The 27729-nt window shown below is 39.8% G+C and overlaps 5 protein-coding genes across 5 annotated transcripts; 2 read left to right on the plus strand and 3 right to left on the minus strand.

The window, feature by feature from the left end:
- Window positions 1–184: 184 nt before the first annotated feature.
- Window positions 185–3712, minus strand: LOC101308246 (protein TRANSPORT INHIBITOR RESPONSE 1-like). Its single transcript, XM_004309644.1, has 3 exons — window positions 3053–3712; window positions 1617–2109; window positions 185–1488 (listed from the first exon to the last, which is right to left on the minus strand). The coding sequence occupies exons 1-3, from the start codon at window positions 3514–3516 to the stop codon at window positions 691–693; spliced, it is 1755 nt and encodes a 584-aa protein (XP_004309692.1). The 5' UTR covers window positions 3517–3712; the 3' UTR covers window positions 185–690.
- Window positions 3713–14511: 10799 nt separating this feature from the next.
- LOC101291887 lies at window positions 14512–15325 on the minus strand. Its single transcript, XM_004309667.1, has one exon. It carries the CDS (start codon window positions 15323–15325, stop codon window positions 14606–14608), a length of 720 nt encoding a protein of 239 aa, XP_004309715.1. The 3' UTR covers window positions 14512–14605.
- Window positions 15326–15824: 499 nt separating this feature from the next.
- Window positions 15825–16778, plus strand: LOC101308534. The gene is made up of 2 exons (XM_004309645.1): window positions 15825–16255; window positions 16370–16778. The coding sequence occupies exons 1-2, from the start codon at window positions 15948–15950 to the stop codon at window positions 16473–16475; spliced, it is 414 nt and encodes a 137-aa protein (XP_004309693.1). The 5' UTR covers window positions 15825–15947; the 3' UTR covers window positions 16476–16778.
- A 1783-nt stretch (window positions 16779–18561) lies between these two features.
- Window positions 18562–22695, minus strand: LOC101309117 (sodium/hydrogen exchanger 2-like). Its single transcript, XM_004309646.1, has 15 exons — window positions 22564–22695; window positions 22103–22288; window positions 21892–22010; window positions 21618–21715; window positions 21489–21548; window positions 21145–21191; window positions 20857–21051; window positions 20717–20763; window positions 20524–20590; window positions 20334–20434; window positions 20108–20209; window positions 19764–19902; window positions 19620–19682; window positions 19265–19348; window positions 18562–19160 (listed from the first exon to the last, which is right to left on the minus strand). The coding sequence occupies exons 2-15, from the start codon at window positions 22247–22249 to the stop codon at window positions 18801–18803; spliced, it is 1629 nt and encodes a 542-aa protein (XP_004309694.1). The 5' UTR covers window positions 22250–22288; window positions 22564–22695; the 3' UTR covers window positions 18562–18800.
- A 1622-nt stretch (window positions 22696–24317) lies between these two features.
- Window positions 24318–27240, plus strand: LOC101309415 (tubby-like F-box protein 3-like). The gene is made up of 6 exons (XM_004309647.1): window positions 24318–24343; window positions 24478–24994; window positions 25577–25664; window positions 25915–26044; window positions 26134–26313; window positions 26482–27240. Exons 2-6 carry the CDS (start codon window positions 24653–24655, stop codon window positions 26954–26956), a joined length of 1215 nt encoding a protein of 404 aa, XP_004309695.1. The 5' UTR covers window positions 24318–24343; window positions 24478–24652; the 3' UTR covers window positions 26957–27240.
- The last annotated feature ends 489 nt before the right edge of the window (window positions 27241–27729 follow it).

Genomic DNA, 27729 nt, shown 5'->3' on the forward strand with positions numbered 1-27729 from the left:
TGGGAATCGTCAAGGGAGGGGAGCAACAAGGTGCTAAAGCTTCCATGGAGAACGAAAGCAAGGCTTCACTAGTTCAAACTTTAAAGTCGGATTTAGTCGCTGTTTACAGCGTCTCCGTTACTGAATTTCAATACAGAACACCTGAAAGAAGAGCCTCTACAGATGCAGAATGAAGATAGAGAAGTGGAGTAGAAAATGAAAAGCTTTATTTGATGAGACGCTAATAATGATACAAATGGGTTCCAAATTACAACTTCCTGTTGAAAAACAGGGCCACATAAAAATACATAAACATGCAGCAAAAGGTCCTCTGCATACCTCGCCGTGCCGAAAATAATCGCTCTGTTAATACATTACAACAACAGGAGTCTAAACTCTAAACTTTCTCTCTTTTTTATTAATAGTAATCACTAAAGCAAAGCCGGTATGCCAAAAGCTCAGCCAATGGAAAAATGAATGGCAATCGAGCTCTCGAGCCTCTGTATACCTCTCCTTCCGTAGCTACAATAACGATAATGATATTTAAATGTGAAACCATGAATGCCATATGAAGCATTTACCTGCTATGCTGCTATACCAAACCCATCCAATATGCATTTACCAGCCATATTAAGCTGTCACGAAAGGTAAGCTTCAATGCCAAATCTTGAATCCTGGTAATGTAATCCAAGGGTGTGTTCCATCAAGTGGTCAAGTGAGCCTCACTGCAGAGTGTTCATCCATGGTCCAAATAAAGCCAGGCATGTCAAACCTTGGACCAGCAACAGACCTGTATATATAGAGCTTCTCAACAGGACAGCTCTCTGGCCTCAATTCTGGGTGTCCCCTCTCGTCAATAACTTCAACATTAAGCCGGGGCAACTTCTGACCTAGCAGCTTACATGCTCCATAACTCACTGAGCAAGAAGACATCCAAAGGGATCGCATTGTCTCCAGCTTTGCAGCATTGGCCAAAAGCGCCTTATCACCAAAAGGACAGTCCCTAATCTCAAGTTTCCGAAGATTATCACAACCCGACAGCACATGATGAAGTCCCAAGTCACTCTCTCCAGCAAAGGCTACTGAAAGCATCTCCAACTTTTTGCCATAAGTTCCAATGTACTCAAATGCACGATCAGTTAACAGACCAGAAACAGACAGGCGCCGGAGATCTTTGCAACGCTCAACAATGGCCCCGAAACCCACATCAAGTGGCTCACGAGTAAGATAATCAGGAGTTCGGGGCTCGATTATACAAAGGCGAAAACAAGTAAAGTTGGGTTGATTCCTGGCAATGGTGATCAAGGCGTCATTAGACATTTGGCGGCAGAAGTACAGAACTGACTGTAGCTTTGGACAACCCTCGGAAACAGAAATGAGGCCTTGTTCTGTCAAGGACACATTTGCTTCCAACACATATGGATCAGATGGAAACACCCTCAACTCTCGCAGATCCTTGCAAGACGCCGCCAAGGCATCAAGGCCGACATCTTCAATGTAATCCAATACCTGTAGTCATTATTGATTAGCTACATAATGGAATTGGCAAGCGGAACACATTTGCATAAGAGAACAGAAATTAAAGAAATTGCCAGGAAAGTAACAAAAACAATTAATAAAATAAAACATAAACATACCCAAAGGCGCTGCAAATTTGGGCATTGGCTAACAAGCTTAATAAGGTCAGGACTTTGGATAATGGCGTAGCTCAAATTCAGCGAAGTTAAGCCAGGGCATATAGAATACACAGCTGAAAGATAAGTTGGAACCACATCCCAAAACCAAGACAGGCTCTTGAGTTCCTTGCAGGCCGAGAGGGCACCTGATAAGTTTGACAAGACATCAGGCCGCAACTCAGCTGAGGAGGCCCCTGTCCCCAACTCATCCAGCTGAGGCGCACGGTTAAGTAGATTGGATAGCTTGTCAAGGGGCACTGCACGGTTGAGCCTGAGACTCCTCAGGTTGGGACACCTACCCACCAGGCGCTCCAGGGCAGAGAAACTAACCTCAGAACCCAAGCATGCAATGTTAAGAGAGACAAGTGACGTGTAGGTATCAGGAAAATGGCTCAGCCAATGCCCACTTAGGTCCTCCACATCACTGTCATGCAAGTCCAACTCCCGCAAATTCCTGCATTAGAAATTTAAAACAGTTCAGGCGTTAAAGGAAGAGATGTTTCACAATTTCGGCAACAAGAAGAATTGTACCAAGTGCAGCTGTAAAATTATTCAACTAACTTTCCACAAAATCAGAGTCTACAAGAATAAGTTGACCATTCAAGAAATAAAACTTCACAATTGTTGCCAATCTGAGTTTTTCAAAAGCAAGAGGTGATCAAACTCAAAAGACTCATCCAGAAGTAACTTGAAGAATCTTCATAAAAGCTTAATATCAGCAAAAAGAGGCCTTCATGTACTACAGAAACAAAAATTACAAAGAAACATCTGGGAACGCAAAATCAATACACTGTCCAAAGAGCAACCATCCAAAATTAGAAATGAACATCAAGCCAAAACAGTCCAATACAACAAAGTATTCAAACAGAAAAAGTAATTCAGGTGATCTTGCCTAGATTTTGTACAGTAAAAACAAGGGGTTCCACTCAGATCTATCAGAAACAAATGCAGAAAATGATGGATGTGACACTGGCAACAGAGCTAAACCAATTCCAGTCACTAAACATCAATAACACAACAAGGCAACAATTCCACCGTTAAGCCAATGGAGGCAACAATGTGAAGCTCACAAAACAAATCTCAAAGTTTTAGACCTTTACAGTCATTAACCCCTTAAATCATAACCCCACGATTATAAGAAAAGAAAACAAAAAAGCAAAACTTTGAATCAAAATGTAGCAAAAAAGCTGAAAAAAATCAACATTTTCAAATCATGAATTTTACTATTTAAGGTCTGACTAAATTTGGAAATTAAGCTCCAGCAACTGTTCACAAGATCCACACTTCCTTTTCCATCTTCCTCGGAATCCAAACGGAAACCCCAAAAGCTCAAGAAAACCAACAAATCAAAACCACACAGAGCAATAGATATCGACATCACCAGCAGAGAGATGAACCTGCAATTAGCGGCAATGGAGGCCAGGCCATCAGTGCTGAACCCCTCACAGGACGAAAGCACAAGCAGCTTGAAATTCTTGAAAGACTTGGCAATCAGCTCCAAGCTCTCGTCGGTGACGACCATCCTCTTGAGCCTGATCTCTTCCAGCCACGGATAGGCACTGGCCATGGCGGCGATCCAGGGGTACACATAGCCACCCCAGCCCTCCGGGACCAGATTGAAGTCGGCGAAGTGAGGCTTCCCTTTGAGCGTGATGGATCTAACGTCTGGGAACCGTCTGATCATAATCCTAGGGCTGACAGCGTAGCAGTTCCCGACGAATATCCTCCTCCTGCACCACCGCTCGATCTCGTACCACGACTTGCACACCAGCGAGATCGAGTTCCGGTCGCCGTCCGACTGCAGGAACGAGAACACGTGTTCCAGCACCTCCTCCGGGAACGAGCTCGCCATTCTCAGCATTTCCCAAATCTCAAAACCGATTCGAAATCCAAACCAAGCGAGCGAAGAATGAGAAGAAAGAGAAGCAGTGGGAGCTCAGGGACTGTGTTTAGGTTTGTGTGATTTGGATTTTAGATCTGAGACTCCATTTCTGAGAGCAAATTGGTTTTTCTTTTACAGTGTAGAAGAGGAGAGCTAGAGAGAGATGCAGAGAGAGAGAGAGAGAAAGAAAAGAGGATAAGGTTTTATGTTGGGGGAGCTTGGGGTGAGGTTAGTTTTTAACCATGGTTAAAAACCCAGTGGTGGGTTCTGTGCGACTGGTGCCGGTTCAGCGCCGCGATCTCGACACGTGTGAGTCGTGAATCCTCAGCCGTCGGATGCGCGGTGGCAGTGGGGGTGGTCTTATCCGCTGGGCGACCAAGGGCAGCCGCAGAAAACGGGTGTACATAAGGGAGTGGAGCCAAAGGGGAAGCGATATTTCGGACCATATCGCCGTCTCGTGATATTATCGCGATAAAATGGGGGAGGAGTTGGGTTGGGGTAAAGTGTGGTGATGTGTAGCGGAATGGGTAGTGTGTGTGAGGGGGAATCTCATGATTCGCAATGCACGGCTGGATCTGTGGGAGAGTATATCGTGGGGACCACTTGGGAAGAGATGGAGGTAAATAATAATAATATTAATCGTAATCGTAATTGGTTTAAAATAACAAGGAATGATTTGATGTGAAGTCGCTTGGGTTATGATGACATCACGGCCGTCGAATCATGTGTGACTTGTATCATTCTATCAGGTCCGCAATCAAATTCACTGTACCCGCTTGTCACTCATGTATTATTATTACTTATTTACCATATTCCCTTGAACGTAGAAAAGAAATAGTTTTTACTAGCTATTTTGTTCATGGTAAAATTTCACTATTTCTACTAGTATATCCTTCAAAACTTTCTAAGAAGTTTCACTTAACTCTAGCATAGATCTCTACGAAATATTGTATTGGATCCTATTGTATTACTTTAAATTTTAATTTTCAAGAATGTGACAGAAACTCTTAAACGATAAAGTTGAGAAAAATCAAGTGATAGAAACACCAAATTTAATTTGGCTTAAATGAAAGACATACACAAAAGTGGGATACAATAAAATATTGGATAGTTATTTTTTAGATAGTTATGGCGAAAAAAAACAAAATAAAAAAGGTAAAAATTATAGAGATATAATATCAGCTAATAATAGCATGTCACTTATTGTCCAATTGAATGGTCATGATGGGCAGCGAAATTGCTCAAAGGTACTATACTGCTACTATTTACTACAAACAACTCCACGTGGCATCCAAATCAAAGACCATTCGATGTAGACGTTTTTAACCGTGTGCGGTAAACAATGCGAGTAAATGAGTAATGTATACGGATGCCTCTGTGGGTAATTAATATTTGTGGACCGTAAACGGTTAAAAAGCCGGATAATTTTCACTCAGGGCCGCAGGCTCCCCGGGGTACGACGTACATAACAAGGGCCAGGCGCTAGTCAGAGTACGAAGATACCCTCCTAGGATCACGACCCAACTAGTTACGCTCGCGCTTAAATGAGGGTAAAATAGTCAGTCCGTAAATGTCATGGTATTATTGCGATCCACTGCTATGGCATGGACTTCATGGATGATGGACCTGTCCCTTTTCATGTCGAGTTGAAACGAACGGTTGAGATTTTCCTATCGGTCAGCTGGATGGTACAGCTTGTCTCTACTCGGTATTATTTTATTACAAGGAACAGCAAAAAGCGTTTGAAAATAAATAAATAAATACAAAATTTGCTCGGAAACTTAGGTCTTAATCAGTTAATTAGTATTTTAATCCCCAGTATTTAAATGGTGAGCTGAGTTGTCATGCACGTAAAGATGATTGTTTATTGGTGAAATATCGTGATTAAGATTTAAAATATAATATAATTAATAAAAAATCAGAGGATTTAATTACTAACCCCACGCTCGGTTCTCCGGGAATCTCTCTTCTTCTCGACTGAAATAGCTTGGACTTGCTTGCTGTATTTCTGTGTTTTCAAAAATTATTTCTTACATCATTCAACAAAATATGTGCATCGAAAAAAAAATTTAAAATAATTTCCAATTTTTCATGCCTCAAATATTCATGAACACATATGATATATTTTTTATTAATAGGAACTCATATGATATTTATTTAAAATACAACGACATTCAAATGAAATTTTAATAGGAACTCATATGATATTTTTTAATATGGTATTTTGTTCAGATATTTTTTGATTGACCGCTCACTTATTTCTTTCAAAATGCTTCTTTTGGACGAATTCTAGGACCTATAAATATTGCAAAGATAAATAATTAAGGAAAAAAAATTGTACCCTTCCCCAATTCTCAATGCAGATGTACTATTATGATAATCCAAACTTATGACTTTGTTATATTTGTTTTGGTACATAGATTTATTGTATATTTCATATTTTCACCTACTAAGGTTTTGACGTATATTTGTTTTGTTAATACCCATACAAGTGAAGCAGCATGTTCAATGTGGATGAGATTAAAGAAAACATAAGATGCAGAAAGAGATTAGTAATGAATAGTATGATACTATAAGCAAACCTAAGTTGTGACAACTGAGCGAAATGTATGCTAGCATATACACGTAAGTCACTACATACTTGTTTATATGATCTTAAGTTATTGATGTGTTATTCTATCGACGAAAATTATCATTGTGTTAAACATAATAAACTTAAGTTGTTAAACGATCTCGCAACAAAATTAAGAAGGTTTTCAAACAAGATATCCACAAAGGTTTATGGTTATGAGCAATAATCATTGTCGTAAGCGTAGTTAACACATGAAAGTAAGAGCTTCATGAACAAATGTAGCCCTTTTTTGTATAACAATCACCTTTGTGACACTTTGTATCTCCTAGCTAGCTTCTTTCGCATGTTATATTACTGCGTGATTTCCATCTTTCCCTAAGTGGGAAGGTTGTATACAGAGAGGTTCAAAAAATAAAACTGCTATATCCCTTTAACCTCGTACGCAACTAGTAATTAAAGAACAACATAGGCTTTTCTTCTCTTAAATCCCTATATTTATGAAGGATTATATAGTAGATTATCCCTTCTTCGTCCTTGGACTGGTGCATTATTCCACTACCAGTTTTTTTTTTTTTTTTTAGTCTGAACCACTATCAGCTTCAATTGCACTAGTTATCTAATCAGACGTGCAACCTTCTAAAACCAAAGAAATGATAATTACAAACGTGACTTGTCTTCATGGGTAAAAAGAATTTTACTCATACCAGACAACCTGAAAGCAACTTAGGCCTCGTTTAACTATTAAAAAAGCAAAGTTGTCCCTTTGGGAACGCTGAAGGAAATGAAACGTTTTCATGAAGGGAAAGGAAATATGAGGGGAAGTAGTTTCTTCCAAAATCCAAAATAAACAACTTTCTTATCTCATTTTCTTGCATTTAGTACTCACAACACATTATTTTATTACACTATTTAACAACTGTCTGGATGAGTTGTTTTACGTCACCAAACATCGCAATAGAAGGTACTCGGGAATTGTCGTTTCCCTTCTTGTAGGAAAAACAAATGAATTACTTTCATTTCAACGAAACAAATGAGACCTTAGTGAAACTACCTTAAAGTTCAACCAGCATGAAAGTAAAATTGTAACAAACTACGACCGAAAGGGTTAAGAGAAACTCAAACACTAGCTTATTCTAACACAAGGAACCACCATACGCAAATGGGGGTCACCCAAGGTTGTCCTTTTCAACCACCATCGCTAAAGCCACCATAGCAAGGAATGAAGCCTAATCCTAAGAGAAGTCCCCCAACAAAACCTTACCCCAACATGAACACCAAGCCTAAAAGAAAACCCAATACCATTAAGGGCACCTATAAAGTGATAAAACTGGGCACCCTATCGTCCTTCCCATAGTCGAAACCTCAACAGTGCAATCTTCCTCAACGAAGGCACCCCCGCCTAGACCTCCAACCCCAAAGCTTGATGGAGATTGAGACCACTACCAGCTTGTAATCTGCCACCATACCAACCAACATATCCGGAAACCCTGAACAGTTGCCCAAAACATAGAGCCCGACAATAGGGTAGCAAGGGTTCGACTGGTGGATTCGACAACACCGCAACTTGTTAAACAACGACAAACATGACCCGTAAATCATCTTGTACCAATGTATTATATACAATTACGCCCCAAACCCGAACTAATGTGACACCTCTGACTTCACCCCTCGACACCTAGCGCTCACCGCCGCCATCAACAATACCATCACTTGCAACTTAGATAAGTACTGCCTAGATCCCTTCCATCACGACTCCATATCCACTCAAAATGCCAATTCTCGCTCTAGAATCTCCTCTTTGTCGAATCCCGAAGCCATCCCTCCACCAGCGAAATTGACAAGGCCAAGAAGACATAGGTTAAAGCTGGCCTAGAATGATCTCCCCATGAACAAGGAATTCGCCTGCGCCACCACCCCCGAACGAGGTGGTGCACCCCAAGCCCTAGATCTCTTCCATCGCAACAACTCCATATCCACTCAAAATGCCGATTCTTGCTCGAGAATCCCCGCTTCGTCGTATCCCGAAGCCATCCCTCCACGGGCGAAATTGACAAGGCCAAAAAGACATAGGTTAAAGCTGGCCTAGAATGATCTCCCCATGAACAAGGAATTCGCCTGCGCCACCACCTTGATCGAGGTGGTGCGCCCCAAGCCCTAGCATAGTAGGTATTTTCATTTTCTCTGTTTTTCTTTTTATAATGGATTGTTGAAAAAGTAATGTCTATTAACGTACGTACGTATGAGATGTGAAGCAAGCCGGTAGAAAGTAATGGCAACAGAAAAATCTGAATGATATGATTTCATGAGGAGATACTAGGTCTAAATTAATGATCACTTTAATGTATTTGAAAGCTATGATATGATGCCCCATATGACTTGTTTGCGCATCAAGTGATTCATATCATAGATATAATTATAACTCTCCACGTGATTGAAACCTAAGTTTGATGATTTGTTAATGACATTTGATAATGTTGTCAATTTCTTATACGTTAGTGGAAGAGTCTTTATCTTGTCATTGATTAAACTCTAATCACTCTCTCCATCTACATCACGAGCAATTAGTGCTTCCAAACTTTGAATTTGTATACTAATCGATGATATGTAACATAAGTCAGAAGACACCAATCGAATCCGAGCAGTATTTAAGAGAAATGTAGAATTTTCATCAGCTGAATCCAGAAAATTATATCAAGAGGATAATAATTATTACCAATGAGGCAATGACACATTGAAAAAGCCTTAGTATTGTACATACCAGAAATGATGTATGGATCACTATAATTTGTTGTTGAAACCATTCATCGTCGTTATATGAGATACGGTACAAAGCTTGATCATCAACGTTGATTGATTGATATGTAAAAATCTAAAAGAGAACCAATCAAGACATATTGGACGATGCAAACGATTGAGACAAGATGTATTAAGTAAATGCGTTTGTTTTGTTTTTTCTTGTTTCATATAGGCTTCATCTTTTTTTCTTTTTTTTTTTATCAAATAGTTTATTTCAATAGAGGAATTACATTAAGGAGTGGTCTCATTAAACCTAATAAACATTAGGAAAAGTACCGCACTCCACTTGAAACAACTCAACAGTCTACTCAATGTAGAAATAAAACTCATCACATAGACTCATTAGCAATAGTATAAACTAACCAATCTGAGACAAGCTGCCACCAATATGTTAGGTGAGGAAGGGATGGCACATAACACTCCACAGACTCATATAGGCTTCATCTTAATTTGTATCTTTGTTTTATTTATTTATTTTGTTATGAAAAGAGATATATACTCTTATGAGTTGATTCAAATGGAAGCTGAGGACACAAAACAAGATGTAAAATAAACTAAATAAGAAAATTGTGAATGTTTTCTTTTTCTTTTTCTTTTTCCAATAGAGCTTTGATACCTTGTACCAAGATCTTGACACCCCAAGGAATGGAGCATGCACCTATCGTTGTGGCTATAGTGCCTTGCTAGAGGCCTAGAGCTATAGGGCTTGGATCTAAGTGGGCATCAAACAGGAAATGTCGCAAACTTTTGTTGACTACAACTTTAAAAAGAACAAAAGGTGGATAAGCTAAGAATGGTCACTCAACTATGGTGTATATCAAATCGAGAAACCATGGTGTATATTAGATGGCTCCTACTAACGAAAATAAGAGATAGTAAAACAGATAAGTAATGGAGTTTCTACACCACCGTGGAGGCTGCTCAAGTTAATCCAAGACATCAAGACTTTGAGCAACTCCTTTGAGTCTGTGTGTTTTAAATATGTGTTTAGAGAAGCAAACTTTGTAGCCAATATTTTAGTCAATCTACGTCATAGGCTTAGTAATTTATGTTTTTGGGAGGAGAATATTCCGTCAGAAACATCTTTTGCTTTGGTTTTTGACGTTGTAAATCTCGGGTGCACTAGAGGCACCTCAATTTAATTGAGTTCAGTTTCTTATCAAAAAAAAAACAGATAAGTATGTAGTCGATCCTCATGGAAATTAACCAACAATTAGCCATGCCAAAAATGCTTATACAATGCAAATTTTAAAACTCTTGTTATGACTTAACAACGTGCAGATATAGGATGATCTTTGTCTGCGAGAGATCTTCTGGTCGATGGAGGCTAGGGTAAATATAACCATATCACCCGCATTTGCGAGGTAAAGGTAAACTGATAAACCGAGGCACCAGTTGACACCGGAGACAAGAGAGACACAACCAAGGACATAAAGCCCAAAATTTGTAGGGAGGGGGGGGGGTCCCTAAATTAACAAGAACTGGCCGCATGGCGGGTGAGACGTCCTTTGTAGTTTTCAGAGAAGAAGAAGATGAGGAGGAGAGGATCACTAGAGAGGGGGCGGGGTGGCCTCCAAAGTCCAAAGTCTGCCTGCCCTAGTTGTGCCGGCCTGCTCCGTCTAATCAAAACTTCAGTGACAGACCTACACCACCTTTTCCTTTAATCTCTCTCTCACTATCTTCTCCTTCCTTGGCGTGAGCTTTTTACCTTCGGCTACGATTTGGACCTGTGGTTTTGACCGATAACAGAAAAGTTAAGCATAGAGAAAGCAAAGCAGAGAAGCTTAGGGAAAGCTTTACGAAAGTAACAGCAACAGTAACAGTAACAGTAACAGTGCTGCGCGCTTTGACAATGGTGGCTATACTTATCATCACCGACGGCGATCATCTCTCTCAGGAATCACATCCTGTACTGTGTACAAGTACTGACGTGGCGGCAGGTGGTTCAGCGGGACGCTCTTCTTAATCTGTATGGTTGACTGTGGTTTACGCTACGTCCAATTTGATCGTGATCATTGTAACTCGTTTTTTCGTCGTGCCTTTTTCACAGTTAGGTTGAGCTTTTGGACAAAGGTTGGAATTTTACCTAATTTTTCCGGCCTATGAATCTATGTGTTCGACACGTGGCGTAGTGGGTGTATCTTTTAGGTAAAACTGGAATTTTGATTGGAGATTGGAAGTACACACGATTAGAATGTGGCTTTCTTTGATCTTTGATTTGCATGAAGGTGTGTTTCTCGAAAACGAATTTGGATAGAGATGACGAGAAGAGAAAGCACGTATAAGCTCCTGTCATATTAGACTAATCGTACGAAAAGAAGAAGTTAGATGAAGGAGAACGTATGTAAGTAGTGCATCTATACTTAATTTCCGTATATCGTAATCACATTGTTAAATTAAGGATGTTGGTACTAGAAATGGATATTGTTCAAATCGGCACTCATCTTATCTTTTAATTTACAATCTATCCAAAATTTTAACGTGAGGTATATATGACCTCAAATACACATGCATACACATGCATATGGTGAAACTTGAAGCCGATCGCACACACAGGTGATTGATATGAGATCACATGCGTATTGGGTGTTATGTCAACTCACGAACAATTTGGTATGATAACATGAAAACTAAAATTTCGAGCATTAAGCTCGAAATTATTTAGTTATAAGTAGATATTTTCAATAATGCAAGACATTACTTAATTTCGATATCTTCCTTCTAGTGTTCTTATTGATTTTTTTTATTCTTCTAATTCAGTAATTCTTATTTTTTTCTTTTATCATGTCGATGGTAGACGCAAATCTAAACTGTAACTCTGTAAATCATAAGCAACTCCAAACATGTAATATGAACAAAACGATGATAGATTCTCCTAATAATAGTTCCATGTCGCAGAACTTATAGGATCAAATACAGTTCGTACCCAACTATCTGGTAATTGACACCAGCAATCATTTACATGAAAACGCTTCAACAACATCTGCCATGTTCATGCAAGCTAGTACGTACGAACTTGGATCCAAGCTCAACTGTACTACTATTACAGTTGCAGATATATAGATCCATATGTTCTATACATGTTAGAGATCGGATATATGAACTGGTTGGTTTCCATTAAAAGTAGAGGCACCATGTTCTACCCGCAGCCTTCCTTGAACCTTTCTGCTGAGTTTGTCTACAAGAAAGACAAACTAAGATTCGGTACGCATGCTCTAACAGTATAGCTATAAGAATAGCTTGAGCTCATGAAATTCATGGTTTAATTGTTTAATTATTTGGAGAGGAACTATCCATAGTTAGCCATCAATTAAATTAGCAAATCAGTTCTCTTACGCCATTACTTCGTTGCTTCTTGATACTATTTCAGTCATAAGCTTCTCAATTTGTCCTATATGTGGAGAAAATGAGGCATCTGATTAAAGAAACAATATGCATGTTCATGGCCGGTGTCTCCATTAGTCATCGGTCATTCTTATGAGAACAAGTTCAACCATAGTTTTTCCAACTCGTGATTGTTATCGTCTCTTCTTTAATTATCGGGTATCAATTTTTGGATGATTTGAATGATTTTTTATTTGTTTATTGTGAGAAAACATTGATATAGCGCTAATGATGTTAAGAATCAAAGAACGATTAAAATTCAATAGTATAACAAATTTCACACATTAATCTTTTTTATGTTTAACATGCATGTATTAAAGAATTCATAAAATAAGATATCAGATTCATTCTAATTTGAGACGATCACTTGAGGATAAGAGATTGTGTTTGTACAAAATATAGTAGACCTCTCATGTACACAAAGTAGTTGGGAGCTATGCATGAGCTATAATTAATGGATACACGTAGCTAGGTACAATTTTATCACATTCAAGTAACTTACATTTAAATCTAACTTACAACGGTGAAAACACCAAACTTAATATTTACAAGAAAACTGTTCGAGTTGCTCTAAGCTTAAACACTATAAAACACGTCCATTTAGTGTTGTACCCAACTTGATTAAAACTTACGGCTATCGACTTGCCTTCACATCGGAGGAGAGAACTTGTGCTAGCCCAATACTCCCAAAACCGTAACTGGTACCACCATCTCCAGCAACACATTCGTACCATGAAGCATGCTTTGTTGGGGGCAAAAGAAGCTGGATCATTTGTTACAATGCTCATGTCCTTCAACTTAAGGACCACTTTGGTGGGTGTAAGATCAAAATTCTCCTTCATCTCTAGGGCTTCGATAAGTTAATTTCATGGGACCTTTTTGGTTCTAATTACGTAGCTGTCTTAGGTTCGTGGTCCTCTTGATGGAGGGTGTGATTTGATCGGATGGCTCTACTTCATTGATTGAACTATGTAGCTATATATCATGTAATGGTCCAACTAATAATGGACCACCCGTTCCAGTCCCAATCTGTTCGACAGCTTTGCCTAATCTGGGACCATAATTCTGATGTTGATTTTGTTCTTGAAAATTAGAGAGAAACCGAATTAATTAGGTTGGGGCTTCTGGGCCACTTTGTATGTACACAACCTTGCAAATTTTAGAGGCCCATAGCATGGATGGGCCATATTTCTGGGCCGTTTCGACTCTTGTTTTCGTTTTATCCACCTCTGTATTGTTCAGGCCCGTAAGGTTGTATATTTTTGGAGTCAAATAATGGTAACCAAAAATAGTGGCATCAGCCGATGAACTATGAAGTATACTAACTTGAAATCGTGTAAAAGTCAACCGAGAGTCCGAGACAAACCCCGTCCAAGTTTAAGATCAGTCGACGGTTGATGATGGGCTAAACTTCAAAACGTAGACAATTTGACTAAGAAACGTAGACGTGTTCAGTTGAATTCGCCTAAGAATCGATTGAATTTTCGTGAGTAGACTTAGAAATAGAGGGAGATGGCAGATGGAGGTGAGAAGACAGTAAGTTTGGAAGGGAAAGGATGAGCAAAAATAGTAGCAGTGTGATGGCCCATTCATAATGTTTTAATCGTTTTCTGCTTCTGATGTACAAGGAATTCAAAAGAAGAATTTTGTTTAGGCTCGCAGTTGTAGGTAAGTAGGTTTGCCCTTGCACAAAGGTGTAAGAACAAGAAGAGATTGTTATTAAAAAAAAAGAAGAAGAAGAAGAAGAACAAGAAGAAAAGGAGAAACCCATTGAAAAGAGTAGCAAACAAAAACAAGAAGAGAAAAGAATTATAAGTGAAAAAAACGTAAATAGTTAGGGGTTAAACTTGAAACAAATAACGGGCCGGGGCATCAGTGTGAATTTTGCAAAGATATAAAGAGGGAAAGCTCCAGCCACAACAGACACCCTTCGACGGTGTTCCTTGGCTGCTCTATAGGTTTCTAAAGTTTCAGAAAGATCCAATCTTTTTCATTTTATTGTGCGAATTTCTAATTGGTTTTTCTTTTACAAGATCGATTTGGGATTTTCTTTTCCTTTCTTCAGAGGAGGTGTCGCGTTTTGGCTGATGATGAGAAGCGTTGAGGCCATGGAACCAACGACGCCGTATTTGCGCAATTGTGTGGATTTCCATTTCCTCCCACAATCGGTGGTCGTTGGCGTGAGGAATGTGCCAAAATGCTAATCTGAGGCCTTTCTTTGATTTCAGATCTTATGCTTTGTTTCCTTGCTCAGAAATTGCTCAAAAATTAAAAAAAGATGTTTCTCATTAGTAAATTGCTGATAAAGCTACAAATTTAGACACTGAATTCATGTGAATTGAGCTGCAAGAGGCTTTGAATACCCTCACAACCCAAATCGGACAATAATTTAGCAAAATACATGTAGACTTGGGCAGGCAATTTCTCGATGCATATGGCAATGACACCATTGGACCTTCCAGTTTCTTCAGTGTAGAATCTCCTGTAGGCTTGAACACCTTCTTCAATGGTTTTCACACCAGGAAGAACCTTCTCCAGGCTCTCTGCCTTCAACATATCCGAGAACGAACCATACGATCGGACCTCCTTAACCTCGACAATCAGGCATTTGTTGAAGAGGATCAGTGCTCCTGATCCGATTCGACTGTAGTCACCAACATTGCACCTTCCTTCTATTGTCTTTAGGCCGTCTTTGATTTGTGTGAAAAAGGGCTCCTGAACATGGAGTTCAAAGTCCACAGACTTGAGAGTGTTTAGGATTTTAGAACCCTGATCGAAACTATGTGTCTCAGAACATGCATTGGAAGTGATGGATTCGAATAGGGCTAGTGCTAGTTGCTTGTATAAAGGATTTGGGGTTTTTTCCTTTCCTTCTTCCTGTGTGGAATTGGTGGTGTCGATTTTCGGGTTGTTGAGGAGATGAGAGCAGAAGTCAGTTGGCAAGGCTAGGTCGATTTCCAGGGTACCCTTTATGTGAGATTCAAGGGTGAACTTCAAGAGCTCTTCCAAGCACTCTTTCACTTTGGGTTTAGCCATTTTTGTGTGCAAAAGCTCCCTACAGAGGTATATATACAACCCTAATACCAAACAAGTACGACAGGCACCTTAATTACTAAACTAGCCTTGATTCTCTGACACAGATGGCTTAGATAATTGTTTAGATGATGATTGTTCTCTCTGCAGCAGAATTAGTATGAATCAGAAGGTACGTGCATGAACTCTGTTTGTTTCTGATCTAAATAAACTGTCTGTCCGTTACTAGAGCAATTGATGAGATCTACTATGCCGGAAGATTATCAATCAGTTGAGGGTTGGACTTGTACTTATTGTTGCACTAAAAATTCATTTATCAAATATTCAGTTGTATGTAGTACTGATATAAGTTAGAACGGTAAGTAGACTCGTAGAAAGAAGGATAGGTGCTGTCCAGTTTGACTTGCAGGTTTAGAGTTCGAGAAGGTGTTAGAAGTGTCTTCATTTAGGATTATAATCAAATGCTCTTACACTTGTAGCTCAACCTTTGGTACTCTGTAGGATCACTAACATCTAGACTAGTACTCTTCAGAGTGGTTCTTTTTCTTGCTACACTCTTATACATCACTCGGCTACCTGGTTCTTTTAGCTGCGGTGGTGCCAATATTCTGATAAAGGGTCAGCCATGCATGGCGGAGGTGGTCCGGGCGGAGGTGGAGGTCCAGGAGGAGGAGGGCCTGGTGGATGGGGTGGAGGTCCTGGAGGGGGTGGCCCTGGTGGATGGGGAGGAGGACCCGGAGGGCCAGGAGGACCAGGAGGGCCAGGAGGACCAGGAGGACCATGGGGTCCTGGCCCGGGAGGCCCGGGAGGACCTTGGGGTCCGGGGCCTGGCGGACCTCCTTGGGGTCCGGGATTTGGCGGACCTTGGTGGGGAGGACCTGGTGGCTTCTTTGGTGGGTTTGGCAATGGCCTATGTGACATGATATCTTCTTGGTAAGTATGAGTTTTGATATCTTGGCATTTCTTGTGACTTGTTTCTGTTAGCTTGCAACATGTCAAGTATATTAGACTGAAAACTACATTGTGTTGTGATTGGCAAAATGGCAGCTTCTACTGCTTGTGCTGCTGCTGTTTGCTAGATGAATGCTTTGGTGGACCTCGTGGTGGATTTGGACCTCCTGGAGGACCCGGAGGACCTCCTCCCCCATTCTGATAGTTTGTTTACTACTACTACATTGAGGTTTCTGCATCTGTATTTTAATGTAGCACTTAATAATTGAGAGCTCTACATATTAATAGTCATGCATGTTACAAAGCTCTCTGTTGGACGCAGCTTATTATCACCTCATTGCATTTCAAGTCTTGTTATGTCAGCTTATTCTTACCACAGTTCGAGTCTTGTTAATGTAGAGTTTAGAGAAGGGAGTTGTACCGTGAGCTTTGTGCTGAGTTCTTCAATTACATGTTACGAGAACCTTGTTAACTTCCAAATTTAAATGAGAAAGACATTTGTTCATCCCTGTAATCTATCCCTTTGAGAAATGATTTGATTGTTCAATGAGCTCCTAAGAATGATCTTATCTTGTGCTATGCAAGTACCAAATGTTGAATACTAATTGACGCACTACAAAATCTACTTTCTAACACAGAAAGCATTCATACTTTCTGCAGTGTTTAGTTGATGATTGTTCTCTCTGTTGCAAAATTAGCATGATCAGTAGGTTTATGTATGAACTCTATGTCTGGTTCTGATAGAAATTCAAAGACTGTCATTCCATTGCTAGAGCAAATAGGACCTAGTCTACTCCCAGTAAAGTTAGATGATCTGATCTTTTACTATCAGTAAGTTGGGGGTGGAGTTGTATTTATTCTTGAATTAGAAGATTATCAAATGCTCAGTTTGTTAGTAGTACTGATGTAAGTTGGAATGGTAAGTAGACTTGCAGAGATAAGGATATGTGTTGTCTAGTTTGACTTACAGGTTTGAGTAAGAGTAGTTGTTAGAAGTGTCCTCATGTAGTACTACTGGCAATGGGATTACATAATCCTTAGAGGTTAAGCTAGCTCAAATTGGATCAGCCGGTCAGCTACATCTGGAGTACTCTTAGAAAGCTTCTTTTGCTTGACACTATTATTCCACTTCGCTACCTGTGGTGGTGCCAATATTGAGATAAAGTGTTAGTGATGGATGGCGGAGGTGGAGATGGTGGAGGTGGAGGTGGAGGTGGGGGTGGGGTGGGGGTGGGAGTGGGGTGGAGGACGGGCGGGTGGGAGTGGGGTGGAGGTGGTGGTGGCGGTGGAGTGGGGTGGAGGGCGACGGGAGGGGGAGGGCCGGGTGGTTGGGGTGGAGGTCCTGGAGGGGGAGGGCCTGGTGGTTGGGGCGGAGGTCCTGGAGGGGGTGGGCCTGGTGGATGGGGCCATGGTCCTGGAGGACCTGGTTGGGGTCCAGGTCCTGGAGGTCTATGGGGTCCAGGCCCGGGAGGACCTTGGGGTCCTGGGCCTGGCGGACCTTGGGGTCCGGGATATGGCGGGGGGTGGTGGGGCGGACCTGGTGGCTTCTTTGGCGGGTTTGGCAATGGAATATGCCAGATGATATCTTCTTGGTAAGTACGAGTGCATGAGTTTTGATGTTCTACTGTTTCTTGTGCTTTCTTTTTACTGGTACTCGAAATCTATGTACATGGACTGAAAACTGTAATGTATTGTTCTTGTTAATTGCAGTTTCTCGTGCTTGTGCTGCTGTTGTTTGCTAGATGAATGCTTTGGTGGACCTCGTGGCGGATATGGACCTCCTCCTCCTTTCTGATACAGTTTGTTTTACCACTCCAATTCTACTATATTGAGGTTGGTTCCATAGGTATTCAATGTAGCTGAATACTTGAGAGTTCTATATATATTAGTCATGCAAGTGACAAAGCATCCCAGTTAGACTCAGATTGTTACCACATTGCATTTTGAGTTTTGTTAATGTAGAGATTAGTGAAGAAAATTGTTTTCTGTGAGCTTTATGCGGAGTTCTTCAGTTACACTGTTACGAGAAACTTGTTGTTTAGTTGTAAATTGAAATGACACACTTATTCTTCCATGTAATCAAATCTCCTTTCGAAATGATTTGATTGTTCAATGAGCTCTGAGGAATGATCTTATTATAGAGCTATTCAAGTACCAAATTTTGAATAGTAGAAGACGCACTGCAGAAGCTACTTCCCTTCCTGTCAAAGCAATCAGAATGCGGAAATGAAACTAATCCAATTACAACTTGATTGCTATTACAATATAGTGTATTCTTTTCTTTCTTTGACTGCATTAATGTTTATGTACAATATGGTAAGTAAAATCAAGCCCATTTTCAGACCGATGAGGATCAGAGGCGATTGCCTATAAGTTATAGTTTCCAAGTTTCCAACCATTTACAGAATTCTTTGGCCAAAATGTATACATCGATCTAAACTGTATATCAATACTATTGCTCAAGAAGTTATAAGGTTTTGCTATTCGCACTCTCGGTTTGTTATCCTGCAATATCGCAGCTGCTATATTACTCTACTACTGTATGCTGTTCTGGAAGTAACCGTTCATGAAGAGAATTTTGCTCTGGTGAAGGAACATGTGGAACAAATCCTCTACCCCCAAATACAGGACGCATGAAGGCATCATCAAACATACGCCAATAGTAATGTACTGAACGCGTTGGTCTTGTCAAGAGCATACGCAGATTAGGATGGGGAGTGTTATCACTCCCAGACATGCTGTCCTGTTTTTGATCTTCCCTGTTAGTGAGGACAGGTAGAACTAGAGACATCTCAGATGATAACTCCGAAGACATATTGTTACTCGACTGCTTATGTTGTGGTGGTGACAAGAACCTTACAAGAGGCTTTGTCAGTAATCCGCACACCTACAATGGCCGAAGAACAATAATGAATTAAACAAATGATAATATTATACTAGACCATGGATCAGCAGGGCAAGTTGATTGTAAAGCAGGATGAAGTCTTTTACCACATTAGTGAAGAGAACTACTGTAATTGTACTGGTGATCATGATAGCATTTCCAGGCTGTTGAGTACGCCCTGACATTGTAAACTGCAAAACACAGCATTCAAACAATCAAACTTTGTTACATGAAAAAACAATTGCAGATGAGTAAGAAGAGTCCACAAAGTGCAGTTACATTACTCTAACATCCTGAATACACACCCCTCATGCAAAATTTACCCTCATGTGGAGAACAATTTAAACACTCTTTCTCCTAGTTATTCAAGGAAATTACAACTGAAGGGGATTCAGATTCATTAAGATTAATTGGTGGCATGCCAAGGAAAATGGAGTCCATAAAATTCGATCTATTCCTTACCCAATTATAAGCTAGAGCCACAGATACTGCACCTCGCATGAGTCCAGCCCACCATACTGTTACCTGTTTGAGTTATTGAATTGAAGTCATTAAGATATTTAAGAGATGAAAATCTTCAAAGTAACATATGGCATAAAAAACTACCTGCTGCTTGAACCCAATTTTGTCGCTCTGAGACTTCCTAAATAAGTTTGAAAGGAAACATAGAGGAAATACAGAAGCTGCTCTTCCAACCAGAACCAGGACAAGTAATATCGAACTGACCCCGATTGATTTCCCAGGACTGTAGAACATGAGACAACAAATTAAGGGAAAATACAATATATGTTCCATTTGGAATGACCAGATTATGCTTCAACACACTAAATGGTCTACAATCTTTCTAATATGACTTGTTTTAACAGATAGGAGGGCTTTGGTATGCAGGGCAGTTGATCAACAATATGTACGGCTATCAAACTATCCATTCGTATGCATAAAGGCGTTACCTCTTGCTTACAAATTTCCACTTCTCAATGTCCAAGGCATCCATACCAACATATAGAAAGATGAAAATCTCTGAAATAAATGACAATGTTGCAAAGCCATGCCTGCAGATGTGGAAACAGCAGATGAGAAACAGACATTACTTCTCTTTCCATGTGTGTGCGACAACGAAAAGTGAATTACAATGTACTGCGCTATAAAAAAAAACCATTGACAGGGTTCACTTACTTGGTTGTAACTCTTGATTTTTCAGTTACATTATGCCAGGTGTAGTGTGACATGACAATCCCGCAAAAGAAAACAGTAAGAATGCTGCTTAGATCAAATAACTGAAAGACAAAAAGAATTGTCAACACAGTGCAAATAAATGGATGTCAAAATGGATCTTTCAGTCCAAAATGGTAAATAAAATCCTTACTTCTGCCACCATGTATGAAAGATAAGCCATTAGAATCATTAGTGCAACTTCACGATCAGTAGAGTGCCTGGAAAAATACATAAAATCCATCACAAGATTAAGTTGAGCAATCATCAATATTTTCAATGCAGAAGACCTTATTAGTAAGCTGCCTGCACCAAAAGAGGAGAAAAGAAAAAAGTGTGCAATTTACCTGCCAAGATACAACTTCTTTATGATGTATGCAGTAAGCAATCCAACCTGCAAGTGAAAATGCAAACAAAATGTCACCATACCAAGAATCGCAAATATATGAGATATATATTATACATATTAAGAGAGAGAGATGCTCACAACTATACCAAGCACTGTACTTGTTACAAACAGATAGAAGAAGTTGCCAAAGAGCTGCATGGCAACGGTTGAGGTGATGTGGGAGAGATCAAACCGCTGAATTGCATTGAAGAGTACCACAGATGTGGCATCATTTACAACACCTTCTCCAAAAACTAGACTGTACAGTAAAGGTGTCTCATCTTGATTAAGCACCTGGAACATGACATGCAAAGTTAATAACGAAGAACTGTTTTAAATATCTACTCATATTTTACTTCTAAGGTTATGGATTGAAATGATACATACCTGCAGGGTGCAAACAGTATCTGTAGCTGAGAAGATAGCTCCAAGTGCTACAAGTAGTGAAGTGAAACATGTTTAAGAGCACATATAAGGAAAAGTAACAATGCGACACATGCCTCAGATACATCACAAATTATGAACTTTAACTGTTAATATAACCAACCATAATGTAATCAGTAGGTATAATGTTGATCATGGAGAAAATAACAATAACAAGGATAACACACATAAAGATATACTTAATGATAAACATGTATATAACTGCAGAAGTCCTCCAATGGAATTCATCAATTTAAGTCTAAGTGAGGCTGAACATGTTTATATACATTAGGATGGGAAATTCGTACCAAGATAATCCTTGAGATCGAGGAAGCCAATCTCCAAGTTTTCAAACATGAGTGTTGAACCTGGATCAATATTATGAAAGTTAAGAACCATTCACGAGTATCTGTTGTAAATATAGACATGAAGCTTACCCAGCCATATAATAACAAAGGATATCAAACTGCCAACAGCACCCAACAAGGAGATTGTGATAAAGTTCTGAAAAAATTGCTTCTTTTTCACCTGGAATCTGGTATTGGAGAACAGAAAAACCAATAAACTACCTAAGTACATACAATAACTACCTAAGTACATACAATATATGTGCTCACCATAGCAAAACCATCAATGATGCATCATGTAAATACACCACCAGAAGTTCAGGAAAACTAAGTGAAAGCTGAGATATAGAATAGCCTTACTTACCCGGCATTAAATATAATAGGCGGCAGAAGATATATGAAGAAAAGATGTTCATCAAAGACAAAGAGATGTGAGCTTTTCCCCTTGGTAGTTACTAGAATAAAGATCCCAGTACAAAGACCCTGCAATAAACCATAACAACAATCACCCTAATTCTTTGAAACAATTACATTGTACATATTTGCAAAATCTAACTACAGAAGATCATACTTACAATGAAAAGTGCAGTAACCGATTCAGTCATCCATCGACTCTTCTCCAGAAGATGACCAATCACAATGCAAACGCAAAGAAGCACCACGAATAGAGTTATGGAATCAACTGAGGCATCCAACTTCATAAAAAGAGTAGTCCAATCCATGGCTGGGATCAACTCGACCAAGTCCAACTACAATCCGCACTGTCCCAAAGACCCAACACAATTCAAAGTCAACCAAAACATTCATATGTTTGAACAATAATCATAAAACCCATCTCAAGCTCAATTTCAGATACCAAACCAACTCTGCACCATCAAATCCAAACCATATAATCCCAATATAGGAAAACATTGACACTTTGAGCCTAAACCAAGTTCATTTCGTTACATATAAGTCACAGAACGACACAAAGCTTCAGAAATTATGACGAAAAGCTGCAAACTTTGATCAATGAAGAAAAAGAAGAGGCTCTCACCTATGATCGCCACAGCATAGCAATCCACAGCGAATTGGGATGTCAGCGACTCTGTAAAGCTTGGATATTTAGAGAGGGAAAGAGTTTGTAGAGAGAGAAAAACTGAGGAGGAGGAAGGAGAAGGCGAATGGGATTCCTTAATGGGAAAGCAAGGAAAGGACTCTCTCTCTCTCCCTCTCTCTGTCCTATGAAAGACCGGGAAAGAAAGGACTCGAGAAAAAGAAAAGTAAAAAAGAGAAAGGTGGTTTGATACGGTGCAGTAGCAGACACCGGAGGGTGTGGTACGTCGTGGTAGACTAATTAGCCGTGTTGATGTTGCCGGCGAGACTAAGGAGTCTGTGTCAATGGTTAAAGAAGATGAAAATGCCTTGGTGTAGACTCCACGCTACGGTTGACACGGTTAGAGAAAGCAATGTTGGTTTGGAAGACCATGTGTCAGATTCGGAAGGGAGTTTGAACTCTTTAAACTTTGTCGTTGATGTTGTTAGGAAGACGACAAAAGTTCAACCTCGGTAAAGACTCCATAACCTGCTCCGGTTCTTGTTTCCAACTACTAATCTTCTTCTTCTTATATTTTTTGTTGGCCTTTCAAACACATTAAGGATCGTTGTTTGACATGATATCAATTTGATATCGATCGGGTGGGTTTAATTTCATGATAGTTGTGCTCATGATTTTTCCATTTTTGGGATGGTAAACTCAAAACAAAACAGGGTGTTCTAGTTATGATCTATATTTGATGTCATCAGTAACAACTAACAAGTTTTAGGCATGCTAGTTTTAAAACATTACTATAAGGTTGTTGAGTAAAACCCAAATTTTAAAAATAAAACCAAGTTTGGAAGAAGAATCAGAAATTAAGACCTCTAATAAGGTAGAAGGAAGTTTAATTAAAAAAGAACAAAGGTGTTCGAAACCACCACGTCAAAATGACAAAATATATAGACTACAGTTATTAGTGAAAGTATAGTTGAACCTCGTCCATTTTCACTCAACAAGTGAGATGAACTCCATTAACTATGGACCAAACCCTAATCACAAAATATGAAATTCATTAAATAGTACAACGGTTTCCAATAAGTTGAATCGTCATATAAAGTTGTCGGTACAGTGAGGAGCGGCAAACGAATTGCTCTTCCCGCGCAATAGCTACCAAATCCACTATTTATAACCGTACTCAAAGCGTCTAACGGTAAAAAAATGTTCAAATTCAGTTTAACCAGTTCACGCTCGACAGAGTCTCGTACGCGGTCAGATTCTTCACGTATCTAATTCAATATCAAAATATTTGTTCAGATGTCATTTCACAACTTCACATCCACTCCCAAACTGTCTTGTACACTTCCTCCTTTCCTATATAAAACCATCATCATTGTCTCCCACTTCTTTAATCCTTGTCAAAAAAGGAAAAGTGACAACACCAATTCTCGTTGTTGGGCCAATTCAACACACAGTTGGAAAAACCTCGAACCCGAACCCAAATCTCTCCCAAACTACCCATACCCGGCACCAAAATCCGGATTCACACGACACAAGTAGAGCTAAAGATAAGGGAAGCGTATTGGTAACAGGACCCATCAGCCATCACTGGTCTCGGCGACTCCAGCACAGAGGAGAGTCACACACATTCACACTCGCACGGAGAAACCCTCTTTGCTCGCGTTTCAGACCCAACTACTCCACAATCGACCTGACCCAAAATCTGGTCTTTAATCTCCTGACCTTGTCTGACGCGGTTTCTGAGGTCTGTGTGGCTCAATCTGACGTGGGTTTCTGAAAGGTTAGACTTCAGTTTGTATTAGACTGATTTGGAGAGAGATCCGTGGGAAAAAGTAGAAATCTTTGATTTGATTTGGCGGTTTAGTTGGTTGATTGGTATTGGTTTGTTTCAGTTATTGGAAATCTTTGTTGTAGATCTCAGATTGTGTGTGTGGGATTTGGGATTGGTAGAAAAGGAAAGACCTTTATAGGGTTTTGAGCAGTTTAGGCTAATGGGTTTAGTTAGTTTGCTGGTTTTAAGATGAATGTGGGCTGACTTGGAAGATTTGGAGGTTGTTTGATAGAGGGTTTGGGGTTGATTTGAGTTGTGATGTCTTTCAAGAGTATACTTCAGGATATGAAAGGTGAGTTTGGGAGCATTTCGAGGAAAGGGTTTGATGTGAAATTTGGGATGAAATCGAGGTCACACCGGGTGGTGCAGGACACCTCGTTCAGGATTGATGCTTTGAAGCAGAGTTGTTGGGCTAACATGCCGCCAGAGCTTTTGAGGGATGTGTTGATGAGAATTGAGGCGTCGGATGATACGTGGCCTCCGAGGAAGAATGTGGTTGCTTGTGCTGGTGTGTGCAAGAATTGGAGAGAGATCATGAAGGAGATTGTGAAGTCCCCGGAAGTTTCGGGGAAGCTGACGTTTCCAATCTCTTTGAAGCAGGTTTGTGATGCTGGTTCATATCTGTGTCTGATTGTATCGTGTCTTTTCTTGGATTTGAGTTGCAGATTAGGGGAAATATTCTTATGTTGAGTGTAGCAATTGTAGTGTCAAATATAATGGCCCTTTGGTAACTGTTGTAGTTAAATGTTTGGATGACTTTGGCTAAATAAGTTTGACATGCCTTATCATGATGTCCTAGGATGCATATTTCATTCGAGTAAGGTTACAAGTTATAAAGTTCAAATGACAAGTTCATATATAGGATAAGCTCAGAATGACTGGCTCAAGTAATGATGGAGTGGAATATTTTGGAACCTAGTTATCAGTTTTTGGATGACCATTCATTGTGTTGATGAGATTTTTATACTTTGGTATATATTGGGGTGGTTGCAGAATTCGTATGGTAAATTAGCATGAAAGCTAATTCCCAAATCTTCTCCTAAGTGTTGCATAACGTTTTGTTCTTGATTATTATCTTATTGGGGGGCTGATGTCTTGTTGTTATCAGTAGATGATTTTCAGCTGTATCTGCTGCTTCTCCATTGAGCTAACAATTGAAACCTTTTTGTTTATAATCTGCAGCCTGGTCCCAGGGACTCCCTTCTCCAGTGTTATATAAAGCGGAGTCGTAGCAACCAGACATATTATCTTTTCCTGGGCTTAAATCAAGGTGAATTACTGAATATTTGTCCTGTCTGATTGCGCTGATCCAGTTTTGCTCTTCCTGGGATTAATATGCTATCATGAGTCCAAGTGCTCATGGTAAGAGGTTGATATAGTTTTAACTTTGGATTTGTTTGTGTGATTGGATTGGTAACAAGTTATTAAAACAAATATAAAACGAGGTTAGGTGTGGTAAGACTCCTTCCTGAGAAGTGTGATAATTTTGAATTTTCACCTTCTATGTCTGTTCTTGCCAGCTTCAACTGATGATGGGAAGTTCCTTCTTGCTGCAAGAAAGTGTAGACGCCCAACATGCACAGATTACATCATCTCTCTGAATTCTGAAGATGTGTCAAAAGGCAACAGTGCCTTTGTTGGGAAGCTCAGGTATGTTTATCTGGCTTGACATTAAGAGCTCTTGACCATCATTTAGGGTTATGTACTTATGTCCGACATTTCATTTTACTGTGCAACAGATCAAATTTTCTGGGTACCAAATTCACAATCTATGATGCACAACCAACTAATACTGGAGCCAAAGTCACTAAATGTCATTCAACCAGACTTGTAAATATGAAACAAGTGTCACCCAGAGTTCCTGCTGGCAACTATCCTGTGGCGCACATTGCTTATGAGTTGAATGTCTTGGGTTCCAGGTATGAAAATGTTCTTGAATTGATGTTAAAGATAATTACGGAAGCTTTAAGACATTTATTTTTCTTTGGTCGCTTCAGGGTCTGGCAGAGGTTGATCATTATTCAGTTGCTAATTACTATCGTAATTTTTTTTATTGAAAATACTAATATTTTGATTATCTTGATCAGAGGTCCAAGGAGAATGCAGTGTGTAATGGATAGCATCCCTGCTCGTGCTGTTGAGCCAGGAGGTGTAGCCCCTACGCAGACTGAATTTGTCGCCAGCAATTTGGATAGTATTCCATCACTCCCTTTCTTCAGATCAAAATCAGGCCGTGGAGAGAGTGTCCAATCTGGACTACAATCTGGTCAGAATGAAGGCATGCTGGTATTAAGGAACAAGGCACCTAGGTGGCACGAACAACTCCAGTGCTGGTGTTTGAACTTCAATGGACGAGTGACTGTTGCTTCAGTCAAGAATTTTCAGCTGGTTGCTTCTCCAGAGAACGGAGTTGCTGCTGGCCCAGAGCATGAGAATGTCATTCTTCAGTTTGGAAAAGTAGGCAAAGATGTATTCACAATGGATTACCAGTATCCAATCTCAGCCTTCCAGGCATTTGCTATCTGCCTTAGCAGCTTTGACACCAAGATTGCTTGTGAATGACTGGCAAGCAAGTTACAATCCAGAATTTGGACTCGGTGTTTCAACTTACAGTAGTTTGTACTTAAATGATGAAAACAAGGTTCTTCTCTCATTTCCGTTTTGAAGTGTGCTCTCGTATTGTTTAGATGCTTGATCTTCTTACATTCAGTCTCTAATGATACAGGCCCTCTAGTCTCCTCTATTTTCTGAATTTCATGTAATATCGATGACAGACTCAGAAACAGCAATTTCTTCCAGAATGTTGGAAAGAGAGACGAAGGTTATGCAAATTGGGTCTTCCTGACAGAAAACGCATCATTGTAATTAGCATAGTTCTTTGGGATTTCCAGTTTACTGTATTAGATTTATGACTTGGTATGAGAACTGATGATCAGAGAGGAAGCCTGGACTTGAGGGCCAAGAGTGAGTTGCTAGTTGCTCCCCCATACTGTCTTCCAACAGCTCCTCCCTCCTGACTCCCGACTGCTATGTTTTCACCAGTAGGACAATAGGACATCTACTTTACCTGGCTGGCTCGCAAGTTCGTATTGACCCTATGCCGGTAGGCCAAAAAAGCTGGACCAGCTGTGCTTTTGCACTTCGCAGTTGTCCAAATTTGATATGCAGGAAGCAAAAGCGCTTTCCTATTTAAAATGTGCGCTGTCTCATTACGAAATTGGTAAGACTATATGTACCAAAAAAACAAAAAAACAAAAAAACAAACAAACAAAAAAACAAGGGAAAGAAGTAAGAGAAATTTTAAATACACATTTCTAATCTTTTAATACACATCT

The sequence above is a fragment of the Fragaria vesca genome, unplaced genomic scaffold, assembly GCF_000184155.1.
Source record: "Fragaria vesca subsp. vesca unplaced genomic scaffold, FraVesHawaii_1.0 scf0513018, whole genome shotgun sequence".
Taxonomy (NCBI): Eukaryota; Viridiplantae; Streptophyta; class Magnoliopsida; order Rosales; family Rosaceae; genus Fragaria; species Fragaria vesca.